The 25,695-nt window shown below is 41.1% G+C and overlaps 1 protein-coding gene and 2 non-coding genes across 3 annotated transcripts; 1 reads left to right on the forward strand and 2 right to left on the reverse strand.

Annotated features, from left to right (window-relative positions):
• Nucleotides 1-5,992: 5,992 nt before the first annotated feature.
• RPS20 (ribosomal protein S20) lies at nt 5,993-7,621 on the reverse strand. Its single transcript, XM_061123336.1, has 4 exons — nt 7,465-7,621; nt 7,183-7,282; nt 6,852-6,925; nt 5,993-6,212 (listed from the first exon to the last, which is right to left on the reverse strand). The coding sequence occupies exons 1-4, from the start codon at nt 7,465-7,467 to the stop codon at nt 6,030-6,032; spliced, it is 360 nt and encodes a 119-aa protein (XP_060979319.1). The 5' UTR covers nt 7,468-7,621; the 3' UTR covers nt 5,993-6,029.
• On the reverse strand, nt 6,996-7,062 carry LOC133042923 (small nucleolar RNA U54). The gene has a single exon (XR_009689626.1). It is a non-coding gene; the product is annotated as a small nucleolar RNA U54 (small nucleolar RNA).
• Nucleotides 7,622-20,345: 12,724 nt separating the features above from the next.
• LOC133042926 (U1 spliceosomal RNA) lies at nt 20,346-20,509 on the forward strand. The gene has a single exon (XR_009689628.1). It is a non-coding gene; the product is annotated as a U1 spliceosomal RNA (small nuclear RNA).
• Nucleotides 20,510-25,695: the final 5,186 nt, after the last annotated feature.

Here is a 25,695-nt window from a genome sequence, read left to right on the forward strand (position 1 = left end):
ACACGACTGAGCGAGTGGACTGAACTGAACTGATACCATGGAGAATGCAGTACTACAGACAGACACCAGAGGGAGTAAGAGATTACAGGCTCCTGAGAAGGAAACAAGTCTATGCCTCTAGTAAATCACACACAAGCCCAGAGAGACATACTACCAGAAAAGTTTTGAGGGGTTCTCAGATCTTCAGCCAAGATGACTTCCCCTACAGACTGGGCTTCCCTGGTGGCTCATTGGTAAAGAATCTGCCTACCGACGTAGGAGATGCGAGTTCAATCCCTGAGTCAGGAAGATCCCCTGAAGAAGGAAATTGCTACCCATTCCGGTCGGTATTCTTGCCTGAAGAATTCCATGGACAGAGGAGCCTCGTAAGCTACAGTCCAGCCCATGGGGTTGCAAGAGTCAGGCACAAATTGGTGAATAAACAACAACAGACTGGGAGGGATGGCCATTTTTCACATGCCCAAATTTCAATACAGGATCACATGGCTTACAAGAAAAAAAAGGGGGGGGGGGGGGACAAACACAGCCCAATCAACTGATCAAAATAAATTTCCAGAAACCAACCCTAAAGAAACAAGAGATCTATGAATTACCAGACACAGAATTCAAATATGTGCTCAATGTGCTAAAAGAGAGCCCAGACAGACAGCTAAAGAAAATCAGGAAAACAGTGGATGAACAAAATAAGAATATCAACAAAGAGGCAGAAATTATTAAAAAAAAGAAAGAAAGAAAGAAATTCTGGAGCTGAAGAATACAATAACTGAGTTAACAAACTGAATAGGAAGATTTAGTGGCAGACTTAATCAAGCAGAAGAAAGAATCAGCAAATGACCTGAAGACAATCATTTGAAATTATTAAGTCAGAGGAGCAGAAAGGATAAAGAATGGAAAAGTGAAACAGTTTGGGGGCTCTGGGACACCATCAGGCAGATCAAAGTAATAATTATAGGAGCTCCAGAAGGAGAAGTGGGGGTGGGGAGGAATGCAGAGAGCTTACTTGAAGAAATAATAGCCAAAAACAGATAGCCAGAATTTTTCTAAATTTGAAGAAAGAAATGGACATACCAAATGACTGCAATGGAATGAAACTAGGGCTCAATAGCAAAGGAAAAACTGGAATATTCACAAATATGTGGAAATTAAACAATACACTCTTGAAAAATAAATAATCTAATTTTATATCTCAAAGAACTAAAAAAAGAACAAACTAAATTCAAAGTTAGCAGAAGGAAGAAAATAATAAAGATTAGAGCAGAGATAAAATAGAGAATAGGGAAACCACAGAGAAATTCATAAAACTAAGAGCTGAATTTTTGAAAAGATAAAAATTGACAAATTCTTAGCTAGATTAACTAGGAAAAAACTACTTAACTAAAATCAGAATTGAAATATAAGACATTACAACTAATGCCACAGAAATAAAAAGGATTATAAGAGAATACTATAAATGCTTATATGTCAACAAATGGGATAACCTAGAAAAATGGATAAATTCCTAGAAATACAGAATTTATTTGTAAATTCAGTCTCTTAAGACTGAATCACGAACAAATAAAAAATCTGAACTAGTAAGGACATTGAAGTAGCTTTAACAAAGAACAGCAAAGAAAAGTCCACAATCAGACAGCTTCACTGGGGAATTCTACCAAACATTTGAAGAAAAACTAACACCAATCTTCTTCAAACTCTTACAAAAAACTGAAGAGGTGGGAACAATTCAAAATTCATTCTGTGAGGGCAGCATTATTCCAATACTAAAACCAAACACTACAAGAAAACTACTGATTATATACAAATATCAAATCATTACATGGTACACTAGAAACTAATATAATGCTATATGTCAATTATGGTGGTTTGGTTTAGTCACTAAGTCGTGTCCAACTCTGGGGACCCTGTGGACTGTAGCCCGCCAGGCTCCCGTGTCCATGGAATTTCCCAGGCAAGAATACTGGAGTGGGTTCCCTTGCTCTCCTCCAGGGAATCTTTCCCAACCAGAACCCATGCCTCCTATATTTCAGGCAGCCTCCTGCATTGCAGGCAGATTCTTTACTCCTGAGCCACCAGGGAAGCCTTCAATTTAAAAAACTCACACCATTATCTCTGATGAATACACTGAGGCAATCTTCAACAAAATATTAGCAAGCCAAATTCAACAGCACAATAAAAAGATTATACACCATGACCAAGTGGGATTTATTCCTGGAACACAAGGATGCCTCAGCCTTGACTGAAGGTCAGATGATCTTCAGTAAGGGTGCCAATTGACGCTTTTGAATTGCGGTGCTGAAGAAGCCTCCTGAGAGTCCCTTGAACTGCAAGATCAAGCCGGTCAATCCTAAAGGAAATCAATCCTGAATATTCATTGGAAAGGCTGATGCTGAAGCTGAAGCTCCAACAGTTTGGCCACATGATGCAAAGAGCCAACTCATTGGAAAAAACCCTGAAGCTGGGAAATATTGAGGGCAGGAGAAGGGGATGAGACAGTTGGATGACATCACCAACTAAATGGAAAAGAGTCTGAGCAGACTCTGGGAGATAGGGAAGGACAGGGAAACCCTACGGACAGGAAATGCAGCAGTCCACAGGGTTGAAAAGATTCAGACACAACTCAGGTTCCAAACAACAAAGGTGCCAAGACGAAGCAGCTGGGGAAAAGAAAAGTCTCTTCCAACCAGTGGTGTTGGGAGAAATACAGATATCTACTGCAAAAGAATGAAGCCATCTACAGAAATCACCTTATACCATATACAAAAGTTGACTCAAAATGAATTGACATAAAGAGGCAACCTACAGAATGGGAGAATTTGCAAATCACATATCAGATAATCAGAATACACAGAGAGCAATATGTTTAGTATTTGTCTCACATGTATTTTTTAAAGAGATAAATTTTATATGGCTAAAGAGAAGATATTGAATAGATTAAAATCACATATACTTGTATTTACAAGAAAAGTTCTGAAGATTTCAATATTAACAATACCTTTTGGGGTGGGTGGGTTCTATGTAAAGAAAAAAAAAGCACTTTATAGGACAAAACGTACAGAAAGATCAAGTTCTCTTGTTCTAGAAGTCTAATTTGCTATGAAAGTGAAAGGTAGTATACCTAGAATGAGAATTAGTTCTTCTTAGTTTCTAAAGGCTAAACTTCGGCTTTGCCATGTTCTGCTTTGGAGTTGGACCTGCGTACTCACTAGTCTGGTGAAGGAAGAAGCAGTTATGAAAGCCAGGTCCTGGGCTCAAATCCCCTGTAAGCAATCTCACCTAACACCATTGGTCAGCAGTGCACCACACCCTGTGGGAATCGAGGTCGCCATGGGAGAAATCTATGCACTTAGCAAATCAGTCTTGATTTTGTTAGAAAATGTCTCCCACAGAGACAAAGGAACACCTAGTATGACCCTGAGATAGACACAAGTACTTACATTTTGCACATGAAAATTGAGGCTCAAAGAAGTATATTATTAAGCCTGCATATCCAGGTAATTAAGTTTGGAACATATTTGACAACACAGCCTAGAATTTCTTGCCCGTTTACCTTACATCCCAGATCCTGAACCTATTTAATACATATATACAGCCTTGACATACTCCTTTTCCTATTTGGAACCAGTCTGTTGTTCCATATCCAGTCCTAACTGTTGCTTCCTGACCTGCATATAGGTTTCTCAAGAGGCAGGTCAGATGGTCTGGTATTCCCACCTCTTTCAGAATTTTCGTTTATTGTGATCCACACAGTCAAAGGCTTTGGCATAGTCAATAAAGAAGAAATAGATGTTTTTCTGAACGCTCTTGCTTTTTTGATGATCCAGCAGATGTTGGCAATTTGATCTCTGGTTCCTCTGCCTCTGCCTTTTCTAAAACCAGCTTGAACATCTGGAAGCTCACGGTTCATGTATTGCTGAAGCCTGACTTGGGGAATTTTGAGCATTACTTTATTAGCGTGTGAGATGAGTACAACTGTACGGTAGTTTGAGCATTCGCCTAACCAACCAGCTGTGGAACTTAAGACTAAAAACCCAGTTAGTTCACTGCAACCTCCCCTGTACTACATTAGCTACAGTTAAGTCAGGATAGGGAAGCCTGGTGTGCTGCAGTCCATGGGGTGACAGAGTCCCACAAAACTTAGTGACTTAACAAAGGAATTGAAGATAATGGCAGTTCCTGAATTTTAAGCGCCAGGTTTTAGCTATATTTCAGGCCCTATGTATTATTGCTATGGCTTAAATGCAATTATCCTTTTGTAATGACAACTGCTAAATGACAACTGCCAGTCACCCTGGCATGTGTTGGTTAAATTTCAGAACTGTATGCAAGTTGTATCTTTTGATTTATGAAGGCACATTTTGCTTAACAACCTACTCTTTAGCCATTAATGATCTTAACTGCCACTGTAGTTTTAGAACTTCCTAGTGCAGAGAATGCTGAAAATTGGGCTAGAGGGCAAGTCAGTAGCTCACTGCCAGGCTGATTTCCTACCAACTTCTTCAGTTTAACTAAACCAGCTTCTCTAAGAAAGGTTAAATCACTGCTGGCCTCAGGAAGAGAACTGTAAGATTCTTCTTATGCAATGAAATTTTGTTTTCCCAAGCTAGTTAGTCTAAAAGTTGATTTGGCACAATGTTGTTATAAATGGGTTAGCATAGGTTACCTTAGCATTAACATCTCTCCAAGTTCTACTTCACTAAAATCCCTTTTCAAAATCTGGTGTTTTGGAGACCTGCTAGAAGGAAAAAAACAGAATCAAAAAGCACTTGGATGTTGTAGAAGTGTTTAGGGATGAGAATTCCAATATCAGAATGACTGTGCAGCATGTGTTGGACATGGGTTGAAAACAGGCTGAAAATAAGGTGTGGGGGCTTGTCAACTTACAGTTATATGAGGTTCTGGCATCTGGCACATAATTGGATACACAGAGAAACCTGAACAGTTTAAACACATGCTAACTGAAGTCACTGGACAAGGTAATCCAAAGTGGACTGGGCTCCTGGGAGAAAAGGCAGGAATTTCATTATTGCAATCCTAAGAATGGCAAATTTTATTATTTCTAAAATGCTTATATACCTGTCATACACTTTTGTAGAATAGACATACAATTGTTTAGGATAGCCACCCAATTATAAACACCAAAGACTTCAACTTTTCATTGGGACATCAAGATGGATCCTCAACCCAGGGGCACACTAAGATTCAGCTGTGCTATTAAGGCTCATAACATTAGGCAAATTAAAACTCAAAAACCGATTTCTATGTCTACACAATGGGAATACAATGTATAAGCAGGGTCCTGGAGCTAGGCAGTGTTATCCAGTATCATGCCAATGGAGGTTTGGATAAATGCAATCTGACCTAAGATGTGTTTTTCAGCCCTAAACATATAAATGCTTAACTTAGCTTCATACTGAATGACCTATATATATTAACTGAAAAGTGATTCCAAGGAGTATATATAAAACATGTATCTATAGATACAACCTAAATCTAAGTACTAGGATTGTTTTATATTTTATTGTATATTTTCTCATCTAAAATATAATTAAGGAACCAGTATCTATAAAAGTTTCCACAACTTACTGAAATTTGCCAAGTTTAAAAGGAGTTATGACAAATGAGCAAGAGTCAGGGCTAGATATTAAGATCTAGCTTCTGAGTTCTTGCCTTTTATCACACTAGGTTTCTAACCACAGCTGGTCACACTAGAATCATCCCAGGCACCTCTGACAGTTCCAAAGTTAAACCCACACACATGTTCAAAAATCCCAATATTCATCAACAGCAAGATCTCATGTGGCAGTTAACACAATTCTGTTTTCAAATGCTGTCATGTGTAAACTAGCTTATTGGCGCCTGGAAAACAATGGAAACAGGGTCAACCACCACAGGCTATCCATGTAATTCTGATTATTCTACTTAAAAAGTGGAATCAATTCCATAACACAACTCTATTCCTAAGACTTGTCAGTATTATGAATAAAAGTCAACAAGATTTAACAACTGATTATCAATTTATTAAAAAGATTGATTTAGGCATCGGCAATGGTGACTTCCACCTCGACTCCTGGCTCAATACTGATGGAAGTGATCTGCTTGACAATTTCAGAGGGGCTGTGCAGGTCAATGAGTCGCTTGTGGATCCTCATTTGGAATCGATCCCAAGTCTTAGAACCTTCACCACAAGGAGTTTTCCTTGTAGTTATTCTCAGAGTCTGCAACAAGAAAAAATGAAAACCAAGCATTTATGGTCTGTTTTGCTTCCCTAGGACACTTATACAATCATTTCAGATTCCATTTGAAAACCTCCCAGGGCCTCAGCCCGCTTTATATAAATACTTTCCAGATACAATTTTTAATAGGAATTCTATTTTCCCTCAGTCACAACAGGACCCTTGGTACTGTGACAAAGGCACACCAAACACCAGCAGCAAAAACCTCCAACCGTTTTACCTCCAGAAAATACATATTTAACACGTACCAGATTTTATCAGCATTTGACTCTGGGTGTTTACTGTTAGCATCAGTAAATAAAAGTCTTTTAGCAGCCAAATCCCTCACCCTAAAAAGCAAAAATGCATTCTGATACCCAAATGCACATCAGAATTACCTTCGAATTTTTTGAAAAATACAAATGCCCAGGTATTGCTTTTTTTCGCCAAAGCTCCAGATGTTTTTAACGAGCAGCCATGTTTAAAAGCAACTGGACTGTAACAGAACCGTTTATTTTTACCAAGTTTGTTTCAGTTTTCTATTTCATATTCAGTGCTCCCATTTCACTTAGTTTATGTTTCCTAATTTCTCCATCTTCTCTCCAACTACCATTTTCCACCTCCTGTCCCCGACACTCTCACCTTGGTAGGCATCCGAACTGGTCCTTTCACTTTGAGATTCTTTTCCTTCGCGCCTCTGATCAAGTCAGCACACACTGCAGAGAAGTAAAAGCATCCTTCAGCTGGTTCCCTTATGGCACAAGAGCCGGCTCAAAGCCGAACCGCCGCGGGCTCAGAATAGCGTATAAAACGATCACCGTAAGTCAACACAGCAATTCTCTCCTCACCGCCAACACGGCACACACCGAGTGTGGACCACTCTTAACTGTTTTTTGAAAGAGGACGCTGGCCCCCGAGCGCCGACCCTGCGCCCAAGAACAAACCCCGAGACCCCCAAATTCGCCGCACTGACCCTTCTCCAGAGACTTCACGTTGCGGCTGGTGAGGGTGATCCTAATCCGGTGAATGGCCACCTCTGGCTCCACGGGAGTCTTGCCGGTGTCTTTAAAGGCCTGGTATCACACAGGTGAGAATAAAGAACCCTTAAGAAGCCTGTCAAGTCCGGGGACCAGAGCGCTCGGAGCCTTCAGTTCCTGGCGGCATCTCACAAGCCCATTCCCTGGACAAGCGAGTCCCGTTCCCTCCCTCTAGCCCAGCGTTGCTCCAGGACGCGACCCGGACGCCCCATACTCACCATGGCTGCGGCGCGGCTTCCTGACCGACTTGTTCCTCGGCGTGAGCGAACAGCGGTGAGTCAGGAACAAGAGCGGGCGGCACTGAGCTCCGCTGCAGCGGCGACCGCGTCTTCCTCAAAGAGGAAGGCGTGAGGCCTGCGGGGTGCTTATATAGTCGCGCTCGCGTTTGCATCCGGGTCCCGCACGCCTCTCCGCGCTGCCCCGGAAGAGGAATCGTCCGGCGGGCTCTAAGGCGGCTGCGCGACCCGGGGATGGGGCTCCCCTGAAGGGGCAGGCTAGGCGTGGCTGCGCGCGCCCCCTGTCGGCCAGGCGGAGTCTGAGCGCCGGGAAGTGCAGTCACGGCGGCGCGGTTCTCGGGGGCACCTGGCGGAGGTGATGGGGAGATTACGACCAGACCTAAAACCCCACAAACTCCCCCGCTTGCTGCGCCGACCGCCGGCCCCCGTGCTTGTGGCTTCTACCCTGCAAAGTCCACTGCCCGTAGAAACCGAATCACTCGTGCTCTGTGAAGCGGTAGCTTTTCTGACCACAACTCACGTGGATATCAGGAAAAATGACTGGTCATGTTATTTTTTTTAATTAGCAGTTACTTTTCATAGCCTGGAACATCCTTTCATGATATTTCATCCTCTGGCTTCCCAGGCCAGCAGAAGCATCTGCAGTCGGTTTCTAGAAAGTACGTGAGCGAAGTTCTTCCCTCCGGACCTAAGGGCAAACGCTCCCCGCGCTGCCCGCTTATCTGGGGGCGTGTCGTGCATCCGAGGCCCCCGCCTGGACACCCAGGCCCTCCACCCGATTCAATTCAAAAGCGTGTTATCTCCTCTGTCGGGATTAAGTGAGGCTGGCCGAGATCCCTGAGGACCTCCCCAATACTGAGCGTCTGTCTGTTCATAGTCATAAGGGACAGAGTACAGTGCACACCCCGAGAGTGGTCGGCTGACCTGGTAGTCAGGACACACATGCTTACAGATGACAGAGTGGTTACGTAGGACGAAATGGGTGAGTTGGGTTTTGATACAGGGCAGAAGTGAGGGTCAATAACCTCCTATTATTTTGCAGGTGAATCTGAGTGCATAAGAATGATTCGCTCTGACTCAAATCTGATCCTTTCAGTTAGGGGCCTTTCTTGAGCCTTTCTCTTCTGTTCCTTGGAGGGAAATTATACTTGAAACAGATCGAATAATATCATTGACTTTTTCCTGGATCGTCGGGGACAGCTAATACCTGGCTATCTTTGGCTCACAAAGAATATGTTCTAGATTTTGCTTCCATTTAACAAGCAATTTAAGTGTTAAAATTTGGACATTTTTCAGTTCAGTTATTTTAAAATGTCATCCGTTGGCTGTAAATACTTTATTAGTAGAATTTGCAGCAGAAAATCCAAAAACCTGCTTTCTTGTTTTACTGGTTGTAACCTAAATGAGACTTCATAACTTTGGGCTTTCATGTCTTGGCATGGCTTGTGCTCAGTCACTCAATCATGTCTGACTCTTTGTGACCTTGTGAACTGTAGCCCACCAAGTTCCTCTGTCCCTGGGATTCTCCAGGCAAGCATACTGGAATTCTCCAGGCTTTCCATTTCCTTCTCCAGGGGATCTTCCCAACCCAGGGATTGAACCAAAGTCTCCTGCGTCTTCTGCATTGGCAGGTGGGTTCTTTACCACCTGGGCATGGCTAACAGCCATAAATAGACAAAAATACAATTGCCTAAACTCCCCTGGTAGCGATCAATCACAACTGCATTAGTACCAAGTATGCATCTTTAGAGAAAGCTTACAGCAGCATTCAGGTTTTACTGGTGCTCAAAAGGGACATGAGTTTGCACAAACTCTGGGAGATGGTGAAGGACAGGGAAGCCTGGCGTGCTGCAGTCCATGGGGTCGCAAAGAGTTGGATGTGACAAGAGAGATTGAACAAACACGTGCTCAAAAGACGGCTAGAAATTCAATGGTGGAGTGCTTGAGAAGTACATTTGTGATTGTGGTACATCTATTCTTAGACTTCCTGACTATAAAAAAGAATTTAAGTATAGGAAAAGGCAAAATATGGCCCAGCATTTATGGGAAAAATTATTTGATGTGACTGGTACTAAGGAAACAGCTGGTTGAGATATTAGATGAATGCAATGAAATATATCAGTGTTTTGAAGTATAACATTTAGTTTCAAACATTTTGTTGTATTTTTCTCTCAAAAGTTATCAACTGCTGCGGTACCCAAATTTGTATTAAAGTTGTAATATTCTAATATTAGTAAGATGTTCATTGAAGAAAAAGTAAAGATTAATGATAAGCACAAAGAAGAATAAAATACAGAATGCTATGTTCAGAGATAGACCACCTATTTACACCCTCAGCTGTGTATATAGCCCTTTAAACTGTGGGCTCGAAATGACAACTCACTCCAGTACTCTTGCCTGAAAAATTCCATGGACTGAGGAGCCTGGTAGGCTACAGTCCATGGGGTCGCAAAGAGTCGGACACGACTGAGTGAATTCACTTCACTTCACTGCATATACAGTTCAGTAAGCTTTATCCACAGAATATTTTGTCACAATAATTATACTTCTGCAACATTCCTTTTAACAACTGTCTTGTATGGGTGAGTCATTTCGTCATTTACACAGCTAGCCCTCTGTTTTGGACACTTAAGGTGTTTTCACTGCTTCACTCTTACAAAAACAGTACAAGAGGCACATGTTCTAGTCCAGGGTGTCTCAATCCCAGCACAGTTGACATTTGGGGCCACCTGAATCTCTGTTGAGGGGGGCTGTCCTGTGTGTTGTAGGATGTCTGGGGTTATCCTGGCCTCTGCCCACTGGATGCCTGTCCCAGCCCCTCCCCTCTAGTTGTGACAAACACGTCCCTAGATATCGTCAATGTCCCCCATGGGACAAAACCGCCCCAAAATGAGAACCACTGCTGTAGACAGATTTTTTAGCTCAGGCTTAATATCTTAGATCAATGACTAGGTATATTTATTTTTTGATGGCTTCATCAAAGAAAAACATATTTTAAATACTTTGGCATTAAGTAAATTGCCCTCTGGGAAGGTTATACCCCAGTAGATACTTCTTCTGGCAGTGTGACAAAGATTTTTGTGTGAAGAATAGAATTAAATTTTTGTCTCAAGTTTAAAAGTATTCTTTAAAAATTTTTTATTGCAGTATAGTTGATTTAGAATGTGGTGTTAATTTCTGCTGTATAGCAAAGTGATTCAGTTGTATACATATATATTCTTTTTCATATTCTTTTCCATTATGGTTTATCACAGGATATTGATTGAAATTCCCTGTGCTATATAACGGGACCTCATTGTTTATTCATCTACATATCATAGTTTGCTAATCCCAAACTCCCAGTCCATCTCTCCCCACCCCCCTTCTCCCTTGGCAACCAAGTCTGTTAAAAAGTATTCTTAAGACCGTTTCAAAGTCTGTGTTTTCAATATGACATCCATAGCTTTCTTGCACTAATTTTTGCAGTTCTTTGGAAACTATCTTGTAAAGCCTTTTCCTGCAGGTATTTGTGTGTTTTTGTGGACAGCCATCTGCTGGTCTTTTGCTGCAATGACAGTGTCATCAAACTACCTCCAAAAGGAAGTTAACAACAGTTCAAAACAACTCAGTTCATGGTGCCCATGTGTACGCGTGGAAAGAAAATAATAAAAATAGATTGCCGAATGTGGATGACTCTGCTTAGACACTATTTTATTTAATTTTTGATCTAAATTGCAGTGAAAACTCCTCACTCTGAAATTTCAGAATAGAAACCAGAAACAGAAAGAATAAAAACTTGGTCTGTGTCCACCTGTGTTGTGTGGAAAGGAGGCTCCCGCTTTACTAGGATTACAGCTGGGGATCAGAGCACCTAGTGTGTACTGTCACCTACATGACAGTAGCCAACACTATTGGAAATGGACTACCTGTGTGAATATCCATTTGTTTGATCCTCATGTCAACCTTGGATTCATATTCTATATATATGAGAAAGCTGAGCTTAGGTGACCTGCCCAAGGTCACAGGAAAAGCCATTGTCTGAACCCACGCTGTCTAGTTTGAACTCAGAGGCTGCATCTTGGCTACTACCCTGTACTATTTCTCCTTGTGCGTGTGTACCAAGTAGCTTCAGTCATGTTCAACTCTGTGCGACCGCATGGACTGTAGCCCACCAGGCTCCTCTGTCTGTGGGATTTCCCAGGCAAGAATACTGGGGTGGGTTGCCTTGCTCTCCTCCAGCGGATCTTCCCGACCCAGGGATCAAACCTGCGTTGTTATGTGTAACCTGCATTGGCAGGCACCTGGGAAGCCCTGTTTCTCAGTGTATGTTAGTCTAATCTTCATCACTAGTAGCATTAGAATGTCTGAGAGGTTAAAATCCTCTTATGTTAAAGAAAATGACATAGAAGGGCTTAATAGATTTCACTCTAGTTGAGGTCAGAAATTTCACTGAGCTACTCATATGTGTCCATTTTAAGATCAGTTCAGTTCAGTCACTCAGTTGTGACCGACTCTTTGCGACCCCATGGACTGCAGCACTCCAGGCTTCCCTGTCCATCACCAACTCCTGGAGCTTGCTTAAACTCATGTCCATCGAGTTGGTGATCCTTGGTGATGCCATCCAACCATCTCATCCTTTGTCGTCCCTTTCTCCTCCTGCCTTCAATCTTTCCCAGCATCGGGGTTTTTCCAGTGAGTCAGTTCTTCAGGTGGCCTGGTATTGCAGCTTCAGCTTCAGCATCAGTCCTTCCAATGAATATTCAGGACTGATTTCCTTGAGGATTGACTGGTTTGCTCTCCTTGTAGAGATTCATTTTAAGGTAGACTCTACATTTAAAACATTTTTGTATTGGAGTAGAATTGATTTACAATGTTAGCTTCCACTGTATAGCAAAGGGAATAAAATTATACATTTACATATATCTACTCTCTGAGGTCCTTTCCCCATGTAGGTCATCACAGACTATTGGGTGGAGTTCTCTGTTCTCTACACTAGGTCCTCATTAGTTCTGTAGTTTACATATAGTAGTGTGTCTGCGTCACAGTCTAATTCATCCCTCCCCCCTAATTTGTTTTCTACATCTGTGAGTCTATTGCTGTTTTGTAAATACATTCATTTGTACCTTTTTTAAGATTACAGTATAAGAAATATTATATGATAAGTGTCTTTGTCTGACTGACTTCACTCAGTATGACACTCTCTAGGTCTGTCTATGTTGCTGCAAATGGCATTATTTCATTCCTTTTTATGGCCGAGTGATACTCCATTGTATGATGTACCACATCTTCTTTACCCAAGAATCTTCATTTTTTTAAAAACTCTTCCAAGTTTTAGTTTTAAATTCCATAGAAGTCACAGTCAGTTAACTCTATTTGCTCATTAACATTGGTCCACAGAGTGAGCAGTGGAAAAGAACCAAGGACACAGGAAGGTCTTCTCACTGACGATGATACATGTGCAGCCTGCTTCGGGGTTGGTAATTTTCAATCTTATTAAACTGCTGAGCTCAGGGAATTCTCTGTAGGGGTGGGGCTGAATGCCGGGCCCTCTGGGCCTCAGTACGCCCCTCCTCCCTTTAATCCTCCTGTTCCTAGGCCTGCAGGCCTAGAGATGCTACTCTCTTGTTTCAACCTGAAGAATTACTCAGCGCAGAGTCGTAACCACTGAACTGCCAGGGAAGTCCCAGTAATATTTTGGTAAAGATTAGTTACATGTTTTAACCTGAAGAATTTCTAGCTCTCACAGGTCGCCTGCAGAGGATTTCTATAGCCACACCTTGTGAGTCCGATGTCCTGATCTAATCTGGGCCCCCCTCCATTGGGCCTGCAGAGTCTCTGCCATTGGACCACCAGGGAAGATTTCTACAGCTTGCCTTCCTTTGTGAGAAGATTGGAGCCCCCGGCTCTCACCACGGGTGAATTCTGCCCCGTCGCTCCTGTATGGGGACGCCCTCTGATGAGACCCCCCATGCTCGCCCTCCCACCTGCAATTCCTGTCCTTGTGATCATGCCCTCCTCTTCAGGGAAAGTGCTGGGCTCTCACCTCCACGAATAGATTAACTAAGGTGCTGATCCCTGGCCTGCTGGCCCCCAGTCGTTAGCTTTGGTGGAGCAGCTATCCCCACGGGAGACACTGGATGGAGAAGCGTGTGTGCAGGGAATGAAGGCATCTGTGGCCAGCAAGGAGCTGAGGCTCCCGGTGCAACAGCCCCGAAGCACTGAGATGCTGCCAGGTACTCTGGGTGTTGGGAGCCCTCTTCCCCCTGCAGGAGCCTGCAGCTTGAGTGCAGCCTTCACAAGGGACCCTGAGCGGGGTCTCCCCTGAGCCTGCCTGGATTCCCGATCCGCAGGAAGTGAGATCATAACCGTGTGCTATTTTCATCTGCCCACTGTGTGGCAGCTTTTCTGTTCAGCGACAGATAACTGCAACATTGCGAATATACAGATTTATTCATTGCTATATTTTTAAAACTGTTACCATTTTTAAATAAGTAAATGTTTTTAAATTTCCCAATTTTTAGTCTCTATTATATAACAAATACCGGACTTCCCTGATAGCTAAGTTGGTGAAGAATCCACCTGCGATGCAGGAGTCCCTGGGTTGATTCCTGGGTCGGGAAGATCTGCTGGAGAAGGGATATGGTACCCATTCAAGTATTGGGCTTCCCTTGTGGCTCAGCTGGTAAAGAATCTGCCTGCAATGCAGGAGACCTGGGTTTGATCCCTGGGTTGGGAAGATTCCTGGAGAAGGGAAAGGCTACCCACTCCAGTATTCTGGCCTGGAGAATTCTATGGACTGTATAATTCATGGGGTCGCAAAGAATTGGACACGACTGAGCGACTTTCACTTTCACTTTTCATAGCCAATATCTGTAGATATAAGCAACATAAACAAAAGCTCTTGGGGATCTGCAATAATTTTTAAACATATAAAGAGTTCCTAAGACCAAAAAGTTTGAGAGTCACTGTTCTAGAACATTTAAATTGCCAAAACTGACTCCAGAAAAGAGAGACTGAGACAAATAAACTACCATAGAAAGTATATAGTTAAAAAGTTAAAGTTTATAGTTACCTCTCAAAAAAGCATGCATTCTACCAAATCTTTAGGGCACCCATTACCACCCTACTCTGTAAACTTTTGTAGGGCATGCAAGAAAAACTTTCAGAGTTGCTTCTTTGGCACCACATATTTTTATGAAAAATAAGGATATTTTCCATAACAAAAAAAGTTTAGTGAGAAGAGTGTCACTGTTTTTACATTTTTGCAAATCTCTTTAATGTCTGGTGTAATAGAGGAAGAAATATCGTATCTGTTTTCTGCATCCAGTCTGTCATAATACTCTGTTTTTGTAGAGGCACAGATATGTAGCTGGTAAAAGGAGGATAACTTTAATTATCTTTTCAGATATTCATGGATAGTCTTTGATATACCAAAGCTGGGTGAGTGGTAGTTTCTTCCTTTTTTTTTAAGTTTTATTTTAGTCTTTTGATTCATTGATTTCTGCTTTTATCTCAATTTTTATTGCAGTCCCTGTTTTTTTTTTTTTTTTAATTTTTATTTTTTGGTCACACCTCGTGCATGTGGGACCTTCGTTCCCTGACCAGGGATTGATCCCGCACCCCCTGCATTGGAAGAGCAGAGTCCTAACCACTGGACTGCCAGGGAAGTCCCAGTAATATTTTTTTAAAGATTAGTTACAGTCGGAATCTGAAACCATATCCCTGACCTTTTTGTACTCTCTTACATTAAAAAAACATCAGTCTCTAGTATCTTGCTGGAGAAGGAAATGGCAACCCACTCCAGTATTCTTGCCTGGAGAATTCCATGGACCGAGGAGCCTGGCGGGCTACGGTCCATGGGGTGGCCAAGAGTCGGACACAACTGAGCAACTAACACACACACACACTAGTACCTTGAATGGATCTTTTACATTTACTCGTGCATAATTTTGCAACATTGTGCATTGGTCCTTTGGAAAATATTGATTCACTGGCTTATGCAGCTCTTCTAAATGTTTGATTATATAATTTTAAAATGTCACATCTGTTAACATCACTACAGTAAAGTCGTTATGTATTGGGATGCTGTGATTCAAGTTCATGGTGGCAGCTACATGTTTTCCATAGTTTGAATTTTTGCTTGAAGCCCAGATTTTTATTATTGATAACTGACTACTGATTGTTTTCCTTGTTGATGGGCTCACTTCATTCATTTGCTAGGAAATGTCTGCCAGATACTCCAGTCTGAATAACCACAGTTTGTCTTTCAATTCTTTTTATATATATTAGAAGTGGGACTGCTGGATCACATGGTAGTTCCTTTTTACATTTCTTTTAGGAACCTCAATACTGTTTCAATATTCAATAGAGGGGACTTCTCTGGTGGTCCAGTAGTTAAGAATCTGCCTTGCAATGCAGGGGACGCAAGTTTGATCCCTGGTCAGGGAACTAAGATCCCACATGCTGTGGGGCGGCTAAGCCCATGCATAACAGCTAAAGAGTCTGCACCTCAGTGAAGATCCTGAGTGTCCTGAGTGCTGCAACTAAGACGAAGCAGCCAAATAAACAAATAAATATTAAAAAGAATACTCAATAGAGACTGCTGCACAGTTTTACAGTCCCACCCATAGTGCACAAGCATTTCAATTTCTCCACATCCTCAACACTTGATATTTTGGGATATTTTGCCAGGAGTCATCCAAATGGATGTTAGGCGATACCTTGTTTTGGTTTTGATTTGCATTTCTGTGATGATTAGTGATAATGAGCATCTTTTCATATGCTTTGTATATCTCCTCTGGGGGTGTCTGAATTCCTTTGCCCATTTGAAATTCAAGTTATTTGATTTTAGTTGTTGAATTGTAGGAGTTTGTCATATATCCTGAATGTAACCCGTTATCAGATACACAGCTTGCAAATAATTCCTTCCATTCCCTAGGTTGCCTTTTCACTTTGTTTCCTTTTATGTGCACATGTTTTGAAGTTTGGTGTAGTCCCATTTGTTCATTTTTGCTTTTGTTGCCTATGCCTTTAGTGTCATATCCAAGAAATTATTGCCAAGTCCAATATCGTGAAGGTTTCCTCCTATGTTTTCTTCTAGGAATTTTATAGTTTTAGGGTTTATGTTTAGATTTTAATCCACTTTGACTTAATTTTTGCATATAGTATAAGGGTCCCATGTCATTCTTTTGCATGAGGTTATCCAGTTCCCAGAACCATTTGGTCAAGAGACAGTCCTTTCCCAACTAAGTGGTCTCAGCACCCTTATCAAAAATCATTTGACAGTATAAGTGAGGGCTTATTTCTGGGCTCTTTTATTGTATTCCATTGGTCGATTTCTCTGTCTTTATGCTAGTACCATGCTCTTTTGCTTACTGGGTCTTTGTAATGTTTTGAAACAGGAAGTGTGAGGCTTTCAAATTTGTTCTTCTTCAAAATTGTTTTGGTCATCAGAGGTCCCTTGAAATACCCTATGAATTTAAGGATGAATTTTTCTATTTCTGAAAATTTTCCATCAAGGTTTTGATGGAGATTATGTTGAATATGTAGATAGAGTAGTATAGGCATTTTAAACAATATTAAAGTCTTCCAATCCATGAACATGAGATGTCTTTCTATTTATCTGTATCTTCTTTAATTTCTTTCAGCAACGTTTTGTAGTTATCGGGGTATAAGTCTTCTATGTCATTGGTTAGGTTTATTCCTAAGTATTTATTCTTTTTGATGTATTACAAATGGAGTAGTTCTCTTGATTTTCTTTTCAGATTGTTCATTGTTAATGTATAGAAATGCAAGTGATTTTTGTGACTTTTCATTTTTAAATGTTTATGTTATAAAGAATTTTTAGAAATTTGAGAAGAGCTTTAAAAAAGGAAGAAAAGAAACATTCATAGTTCCCCAGACAACCAGCCCCAAACAAACAAAACTTTTCAGTCTTTTTGTCTGTATATTTTATGAAAAATGTGTTGATTTTTAAAAGGTAATGAACTAATACAAAGTTTTAGACTCTTCCTCATTCACTTAATGATGTAGTACAAGTATTTTCATATTATCATGACCATCATAACATTTTGAGTCAACTGTGTATTGTAATTTATTTAATCATTTTGGATATTTACCTTGTTTTGAATTTTTCTCCAGAATAAATGGCCCTGAGTGAACATTCTGTTCATCAAACTGCTTCTTTTATGTTTTAATTAGCATTTGGTAAGATGGATTTCCAGAGACATAATTATTGAATCAGTGAATATAAATGTTTTGGAGAATCTTGATATACAGTGCCAAACTGCAAGTACTTTCCAAATTATTGTATCCTATCCTGTCACCAGCAGTGCATGGAAGATCCTGTTTTGCCACAACTTCATTAGCAGTAAGGATTTTGTGCAGGTATGTATTTTTAAGACACTATTTTTAATTTGCAATTCTTCAGTACTTGTGAAATATTTTCCTTTTTTTAAATATTTGTGTCCTAAATGTATTTTCTTTATTATGAATTGACTTGTCAAGATTTTTTTCTGTTTCCCTATTAGGGCATGATAATTTTTTAGTTTTATTTTTATGTGTTCTTTATAGAAAAAAAAATTAACCTTTTTTCCCAGTCACATTTTGGCTAAATATTTTTCTCAGTACCTTGTTCATATTTTATTTATTCACATTTTAATATACAGAAGTTATAATTTTAATATAATTAAACCTGACAATCTCCTTTATACATTTTTTCACTGCTTTTATAAAAACTTGGAAACCTCCTCCTCCTGCAAATTCGTATTAACTATTCGATTCTATTTTCCTCCAGTTTTACAGATGCTCTCTAATCCATCTGGAAATGATTTTGGTATGTGGTATGTAAAGTATTTATTTAAAAAAATATATATATAGTTTTAGTAAAACTGTTGGTGGTAGGCTAAAAGCTCCTCGAAAACAAGAAGCATGACTGATTCACTCTTTGGTTTCCTCGACTTTCCCAGACGGCACAGTCACCAAACATGGCTACAGTCAGGAGAGACGGGTACCCCCTTCCCTCTGCTGGGGACACTGCCTGCCTGTCCTGTGAGTGTCCTGACACCTCCCCAGGCCGCTGCCCTCTATCCCTTGAGGACTTTCCTCTTTGCAGGCACGGAGAAGCGCACCCCAGCAGTGAGCCAGCAGCGCCCCCTGGCGCCTCCTTCCTTCCAGTGTACTCCTTTCAACTCCACATAAAGCCTCCACTCGCTCCAGGGGCAAATTCCTGAAAGGAGCCTCAAGACAGCTTTCTCCTTCCTTCTCTAGGGCAACCCTGATATCCTCTTCAGGGTAAATTTATTTTCCATTTGAACAGTTCCTCCCAGTTAAGGAGAAGTCATTTTGTTCCTGGTTGCGGTTGTGTCCTTTTGATGGGGAGAGGCAGAGGGATTGTGGGTGGGGGCCAGCTGTTAATAACAGCCCCAGCTTCTTTAGTGGTCTCTTCCATGAGGTCTTTGAGCCTCTGTACCGGCCTCCCTGATGGCCCAGCTGGTAAAGAATCCGCCTGCAATGCAGGAGACTTGGATTCGATCCCTGGGTTGGGAACAGCTACCCACTCCAGTATTCTGGCCTGGAGAATTCCGCGGACTGTATAGTCCGTGGGGTCACAAAGAGTCTGACACAACTGAGTGACTTTCATTTTCAGTTTCACAAATAAAACACCGATCATGGGGTTTCCTCTACTCTCATCAGGTGCCTGCCCGGTTGTGAGTTCCAAATAAAGATCTGATTCTGGGACCCTCTTCAGAGAATTAGGGGAAAAAAAACAAAACTTCTTTAAAATTAGATTTTTGTTGCCTAAGGAGAAATCTGTAAAATATGGACAGTGGGAAGAATGCTGATAAATGTAATCTAAAAGTTGTCCTCAAATCTAAATTAAATCTGAATCTAAATTAAAACCAATACTGGATAGTGGACCTGTTGTTGTTTGGATGCTAAGTCATGTCCGACTCTCTGTGACCCCATGGAAGAGCCTACCAGGCTCTTCTGTCCATGGGATTACCCAGGTAAAAATGCACGAGTGGGTTGCCATTGCCTTCTCCAGGGGATCTTCCCGACCCAGGGATGGAACCCCCATCTCCTGCATTGACAAGCAGATTCATTACCACTGAGCCACCAGGGAAATCCACGATAGCAGGAAATTCAGAAATAATTGTGGAAAGAAACATTCCAGGAGACAATGAGTGATGGTCACGTGATCTACCCAGAGTAGACCAGTGTGACCCTTGTCATGACATTCACTTGAGAAATAGGGGAGAAAACAGGTTATTTTTTCTGTCTTTAAAAAAGATCCTTACTCTTCATCTTGTGGCAGAATTGAAATTTCTTAAGGACGTCACAATTACTGAGTGTTTGACAAATATTTGTTCAGACGGACAGTATAGTGTGTTCTAATATGATTTACCATTCCTAAAAGGGGCAAGGTCTACTTCCAGTTCTGAAGCCAGGGAGATTCTGTAACTCGACTCCTCTGTAAGAGGACTGGCTTCTGGCATTGGCTGCCATTATTCTGTCAAGGTTTTTTTTTTTTCTCCTTTCCCTTTAAATTTCTTCTGGCTGCACTCTATTATTCCACAGACCTTTAGGTTTTCCCTTTTTGTAATCTGATGCCCTATCCAGCAGTGTTCAGGAAGCTGTCTTGCTTTTAGTTCAGTCCTTCTCAGCTGCTTCTGCTTTCCTTAGCTGAATGGGTGGCTTGTGTTTTTCTTTTAGTCTTTTGGGGGAGACTTAGTGTTTTATTACTCTATTATAAAGAAAGTATGGAGTACTCATAGTGAGTTGATGCACATGTATCAGCATAATAAAAAAATATTTAGTTCAATCACTTTGATATTTATTAAAATTCTTTTCATAGAAAAACCACATTAAAATATGTTCCTATCATACTTACCTGGCAGGAGAGATACCATGATCAGGAAGGTGGTTTTCCCAGGGTGAGGCTCATCCATTGCACTCCTGATGTGCTGACCTCTGTGACTTCCCCAAATGTGGGAATCTCGACCACGTAATTTGTGGTAGTAGGGGACTGTTTTAACGCTATCCCCTAAAAAAAAAAAAAAGTCCCTATCGTCCATCTTCTCCTAAGACCTAGCCACACATTCAATTTCTTTTTATTTTTGAATTTAGTCTTGATTGTCATCAGTTATACATGCACATCAAAGAGTCAAATAGTTGCACTAGAATTATTTCCACCACCCATCCCACCCCCCCAAATCCCTCTAGGATGTCACGCAAACTCTTAGAGTCTCCCAACCACTTTTAACTTTTTGCTATCAACTTTGTTGTCTAAGTCCGCACCTCTAAATAGTGTGCTTACGTAGACTCTTCTTGATATGTTTAGTTTCAGTTATTGTTTAGTGACTTCTCTCTTTGGAAAATTAGGATCACTCCTATTCCTGTTCTCTATAGTCATAATTCCTTTCCATTCTTCCTTTCATCATTTTTATGTTATAGCTCTGATTAGATCAACATACTGCATTACATCATTAGAACTCTACAAGGCTATTTTGAACTGAATCATTTCTTATGTAACCTGGCTTTTCTTGTATTGCCCGATATTTCATGCCCCCTAAAGGCTAATAAACTTTCTGTTTTATTTGCTTTGTTTTCTCTGTACTCATCATTAAGTTAAATCCAGACACTCTTCAAATTATGGAAGTATTCTTTCAGTCCATTCAAACACAGATATTCATTTACTTTATTGTCTTTGAGTCTTCAGACCTGTTCCAGTCTGCCTGTGATCTTTACTCACCATCAGCTTTGCCCTTTGTCTCTGTATTGTACTGATGTCCTGGATCCTATGTTTTCTTTTTCTTCTTCTTTTGTTTATATACTTGCTTTTGGTGGAGTAAACCCTGAAGTAGTTTCCTGAGAAAAGGTGCACAGAAGTAAAATTTTGAGACCTTGCCTGTGTGGAGAGGTCTTTAGTCAGCTTGTCCATTCAGTTGATAGTTTGGCTGGATATAGAATTCTAAGTTGGAAATGATTTTCCCTCAGAATTTTGTAAGTAGTAGCCTTTATTATCTTCCAGGATTCTTATCTTTGGTATGTGATCTGGATTTTTAATAAAATTCCTGGAGGTTTTCAGGACTTTCTCATTGCCCCTACTGTTCCAAAATCTTATGGTGATATGCCTTCTTGTAGTGTGTTTTCATTCACTGTCTGGGAAATCAATATTACATCTTTTCAATCTGGAAAGTTTTGTTTCCTAAATTGTTGATACTTTTATCCTATTTTCCATGTTTTTCTCTTCCTAGACTTCCCAGACTGAGCCTCCCATTGCCTTGTCTTGTTATTTTCAATGTATTTTGCTTTTCTCCTGGTTTCTGAGAAATTCATTTATCGTTATGTATCAATTTTCCTAATGAATTTTAATTTATATTATTACCATAACTTTAACTTCAAAGCTCTCTATACTGTTTTCTAGGTTAAAAAAAAATAGAACCTTGTTTTTTTCAAGTAGCCAATAGTTCCTTTTATAGGTCTCTAAGGATAACATTTTCTTTTTATTTTCCTCTTTCATATTAAAGGATTTTTTATAAAAGAAATAAACTGAGCTGTCTGCTCCCATTTAATGCATGCATGCTTAGTTGCTAAGTTGTGTTCAACTCTTTGCAACCCCATGAACTGTAGCCCACCAGGCTCCTCTAACTGTGGAATTTTCCAGACAAGAATACTGGAGTGGGTTGCCATTTCCTTCTCCAGGGTATCTTCCCAACTTAGGGAGTGAACCTGCATCTCTTGCACTGAGAGGTGGATTCTTCACCACTGAGCCACCAGGGAAGCCCCAAGTACACTCTGTATCTACCTCCTTCTATCAGCTTTGGGTACCATACTATTTTTGTCAGATACCTTTCTGTTTCCCTTTAAAAACCATCCCCAATGACACTATCCTAATGTTGTACCAAGTAATGCCTCCAACAGCAATTTTCTTGGTTGACTTTTGTGAATTAGATAAAATGCATTTAAACATTTGAAATCATGAAGCTAAGAGTAGGGTATTCCCTGACATCACCACCATTCTAGGTGGTGAAGTAGAATGGTTAAGGGCTTGGGTTCTGGACCAGTCACTTAGCTGTGTGACTCTAGGCAAGTTCTTCATTTCTCTGTGCTTATCAAGGGGCTTCTGTGCCTGTATTTCCTGTGTCTGTCCTGTGTTTCCTGACCCCATACCCAGTGACCCTCTCATTTAACTGCTTTCCGAGCTCAGCAGTGGATAGACCCTCCTCAACACTCTCTGTTCTCTTTTGCTTTCTCATAACTCTTGTAAGCTTAGCTCTGTATGATCTCAGCCCTGTTCTCAGGAGTTTCATCCTCAACTTGTGCCCTCTACATGGCCATCTGCTCTTCAGAGCATGTATTTTTGCAAGTCCTTCTGGTATCTGCCATGACAAGGTCCTCCCCTGAGCCACCCGCCATGGCTCCCTGCTTTCTTTCCCGGCAAGCTCTTCCAGTCATTAGGCATCACTGCTGACATTTGGAGTCTGTACATTTTCTCTGTCTCTTAGTGTCTCTGACCATGGGGTTTACAAGGTCCCCTATCCCCTTTTCTCTGTGTCACTCTCTGTGGTTCCCAGGAGCAGGGAAGATGTTTGGATCTGAGCTGTGACCATGTTCATTTGGGAAACTGAATTCCAGAATTTATTTAAGAATGCTTTTAATAGGTATCTTTCCATGGCTTGTCTGTCTGAAATAAGGCATTTCAGCATAGTTCAAATCTTGTTTTAACACATCTGGTATAACAAACTGATCCTCTGTAATTTCTTCAATCCATTGTATTTTAAACATGCCTACCATGAACTCCTGTTGCTACCATGCACAGAGGGAAGCTTTTGTTGGTATGGGTCTGTGGCTGGTTTGTCCCCAGCTTTGTAGACAGAGCCCACAGCACTGGACCAATACCATGCAGTCGTAGACAGCTCCCTTTTGCTTCCCTGGAGAATGGTTCTAACCTCTCACCTCACTCTGTAGACCCCCTACTCTCAATCTCTCTTAATAGAAGAAAGTGGAAGTCCACAGATGTGAACCTCCTCAGTCCCTCTTCTTCCTACTTAAAGTCTCATCTGTGGTGGCAGTTGTCTTGCACTCTGCCCACATCCAGAAAGAGATGATCTTCCTCTCCAAGGCCACAGTCTCTTTCCTTGGCATTCCTTTTCATTTCTTTCACAAGATCTTAAAACTTCACCAGTCATCATTGTCTCCTCTTGCTTCTTTCACAGATAAACTCACTTCTTTTATCCTAAAAGTAAACTCAACCAAACCAGCAATCTCAAAACACTTCTGTGCATCTCACCTCCTCTGAAGGTTTCTGCTTCTCCCTTCTGCCTTAACAATCCAAGCACAGCTTCTATATCAAGCTGTTGCTGAAAGTGCTGTTGCTAAAGGCATGTCCACTTTGCCCTAATGACCTGGTCCAGTGACTTCATTCTTTAAAGTACAAGCACAGCTCCTACATCATAGAGACATCACTTTGCCAACAAAGGTCCAGATAGTCAAAGCTGTGGTTTTCCCAGTAGCCATGTATGGATGTAAGTATTGAACCATAAAGAAGACTGAGTGCCGAAGAATTGATGCCTTTGAACTGTGGTGTTGGAGAAGACTCTTGAGAGTCCCTTGGACTGCAAGGAGATCAAACCAGGCAATCCTAAAGGAAATCAACTCTGAATATTCATTAGAAGGACTGATGTTGAAGCTCCAATACGTTGGCCATCTGATGCAAAGAGCCGACTCATTGGGAAAGAGCCTGATGCTGGGAAAGACTGAGGGCAAGAGAAGGGGTGGCAGAGGATGAGGTGGTTGGATAGCATCACTGACTCAATGGACATGAATTTGAGTGAATTCCCAGAGATAGTGAAAGACAGGGAAGCCGGGCGTGCTGCAGTCCATGGAATCACAAAGTGTTGGACCCAACTTAGCTACTGAACAGCAATAGCTCCTACGTCAAGCCCTTGCTGAAAGTGCTGTTGCTGAACAGAAGTCAACTTTGTCCTAAAAACCAGGTTCAGTCACCTCATTCTTCTAAATCCACCTACCAGCAACCATGGCATTGATTTCTAGGATGGGAATCTGGTTCTCCTTGTCTGCTTTCATCCATCCCAATATTAAATTTTACTGTTCCTCAAGGTTATTATTTCTTCTCACATCATGTAATCTTTCCTTGTTGTCTTATGCAGATAACTGGAAAAGGGACCCAGTTCAGAAGTATTTTAGCAAAATTATACAAGTTCAAAATATCACAAGAAATCATTTAACATGTTATTCCTACAAAACTAAATTTATCTCAATTCGAGAGTTGTATGTGTGAAGGTCATTACAAACAAGTAGGTTTTTGGAAGAGGAAGGAAAAATTAATCTTTTTTTAAAAAATGTTTTTACTTATTTAGTATGGGAACAAAAATTAACTGTTAGTACTTTAAATTTAGGTGGTGGGTATGGAGCATGTTATTTTGAGTTTATCAAAAAATCTGGCATTTTCTAATTCAGTTCTGTTTTGGAAAACCTGGTTTTACAAATAGCAAATTTGAAAAAGTGCAGTACCATGGAGCTGTTAAAGTAAGCACAGTAGCTGTGAAACCAAAACATAACCCTGTAAGGAGATAAGGTAGGTCCTAAAACCACCACGGGGCTTTTCTGGTGGTTCAGCGGTAAAGAATCTGGCTGCCAATGCAGGAGACCCTGATTCCATCCCTGGCTCAAGATCAGGAAGATCCCCTGGAGGAGGAAATGACTACCCACTCCAGTATTCTTGCCTGGAAAATCCCATGGATGGGGAGCCTGGTGGCCTACAGTCCGTGGGGTCAGCAAAGAGTCAGATACCAGTTAGCGACTCAACAACCATCACAAAGAATAGCCATTTTAATAAAAACAAGAGATATGAGCTGATGTCCTCTTTGTTTGGGTTGCAGACAACCATTTGTTACAATTTATTCAGGAATATCTGTTACTGCCTGGAGGAGGGCATGGCAACCCATTCCAGTATTCTTGCCTGGAGAAGCCCATGGACAGAGGAGCCTGACCGGCTGTAGTCCATGAGGTGGCAAAAGAGTCGGACACGACTTAGCGACTAAATAACGACGAAGAGCACCGCGACTGCTCTGCGGTTTGTCTTAGAAAAAGCATTTGAGATGGAAGGAGTTTTTTAGGAACTTTATTTTCTAAGAATCCATCCTACCTATATGATTTTTTCCCCCACTAAATCTTCACTTCGTTAAAAATGATCAGAAACAAAGACGC

The sequence above is a fragment of the Dama dama genome, chromosome 21, assembly GCF_033118175.1.
Source record: "Dama dama isolate Ldn47 chromosome 21, ASM3311817v1, whole genome shotgun sequence".
NCBI lineage: Eukaryota > Metazoa > Chordata > Mammalia > Artiodactyla > Cervidae > Dama > Dama dama.

Excerpts from the sequence above, each read along its gene's own strand:
- RPS20 (XM_061123336.1), bottom strand. Across the intron at positions 6,926-7,182 it reads CGTGAAGTCTCTGGAGAAGG|TGTGTGCTGACTTGATCAGA; the intron begins GTCAGTGCGGCG and ends ACTTCTCTGCAG. Across the intron at positions 6,213-6,851 it reads CAGTTCGGATGCCTACCAAG|ACTCTGAGAATAACTACAAG; the intron begins GTGAGAGTGTCG and ends TTCTTGTTGCAG.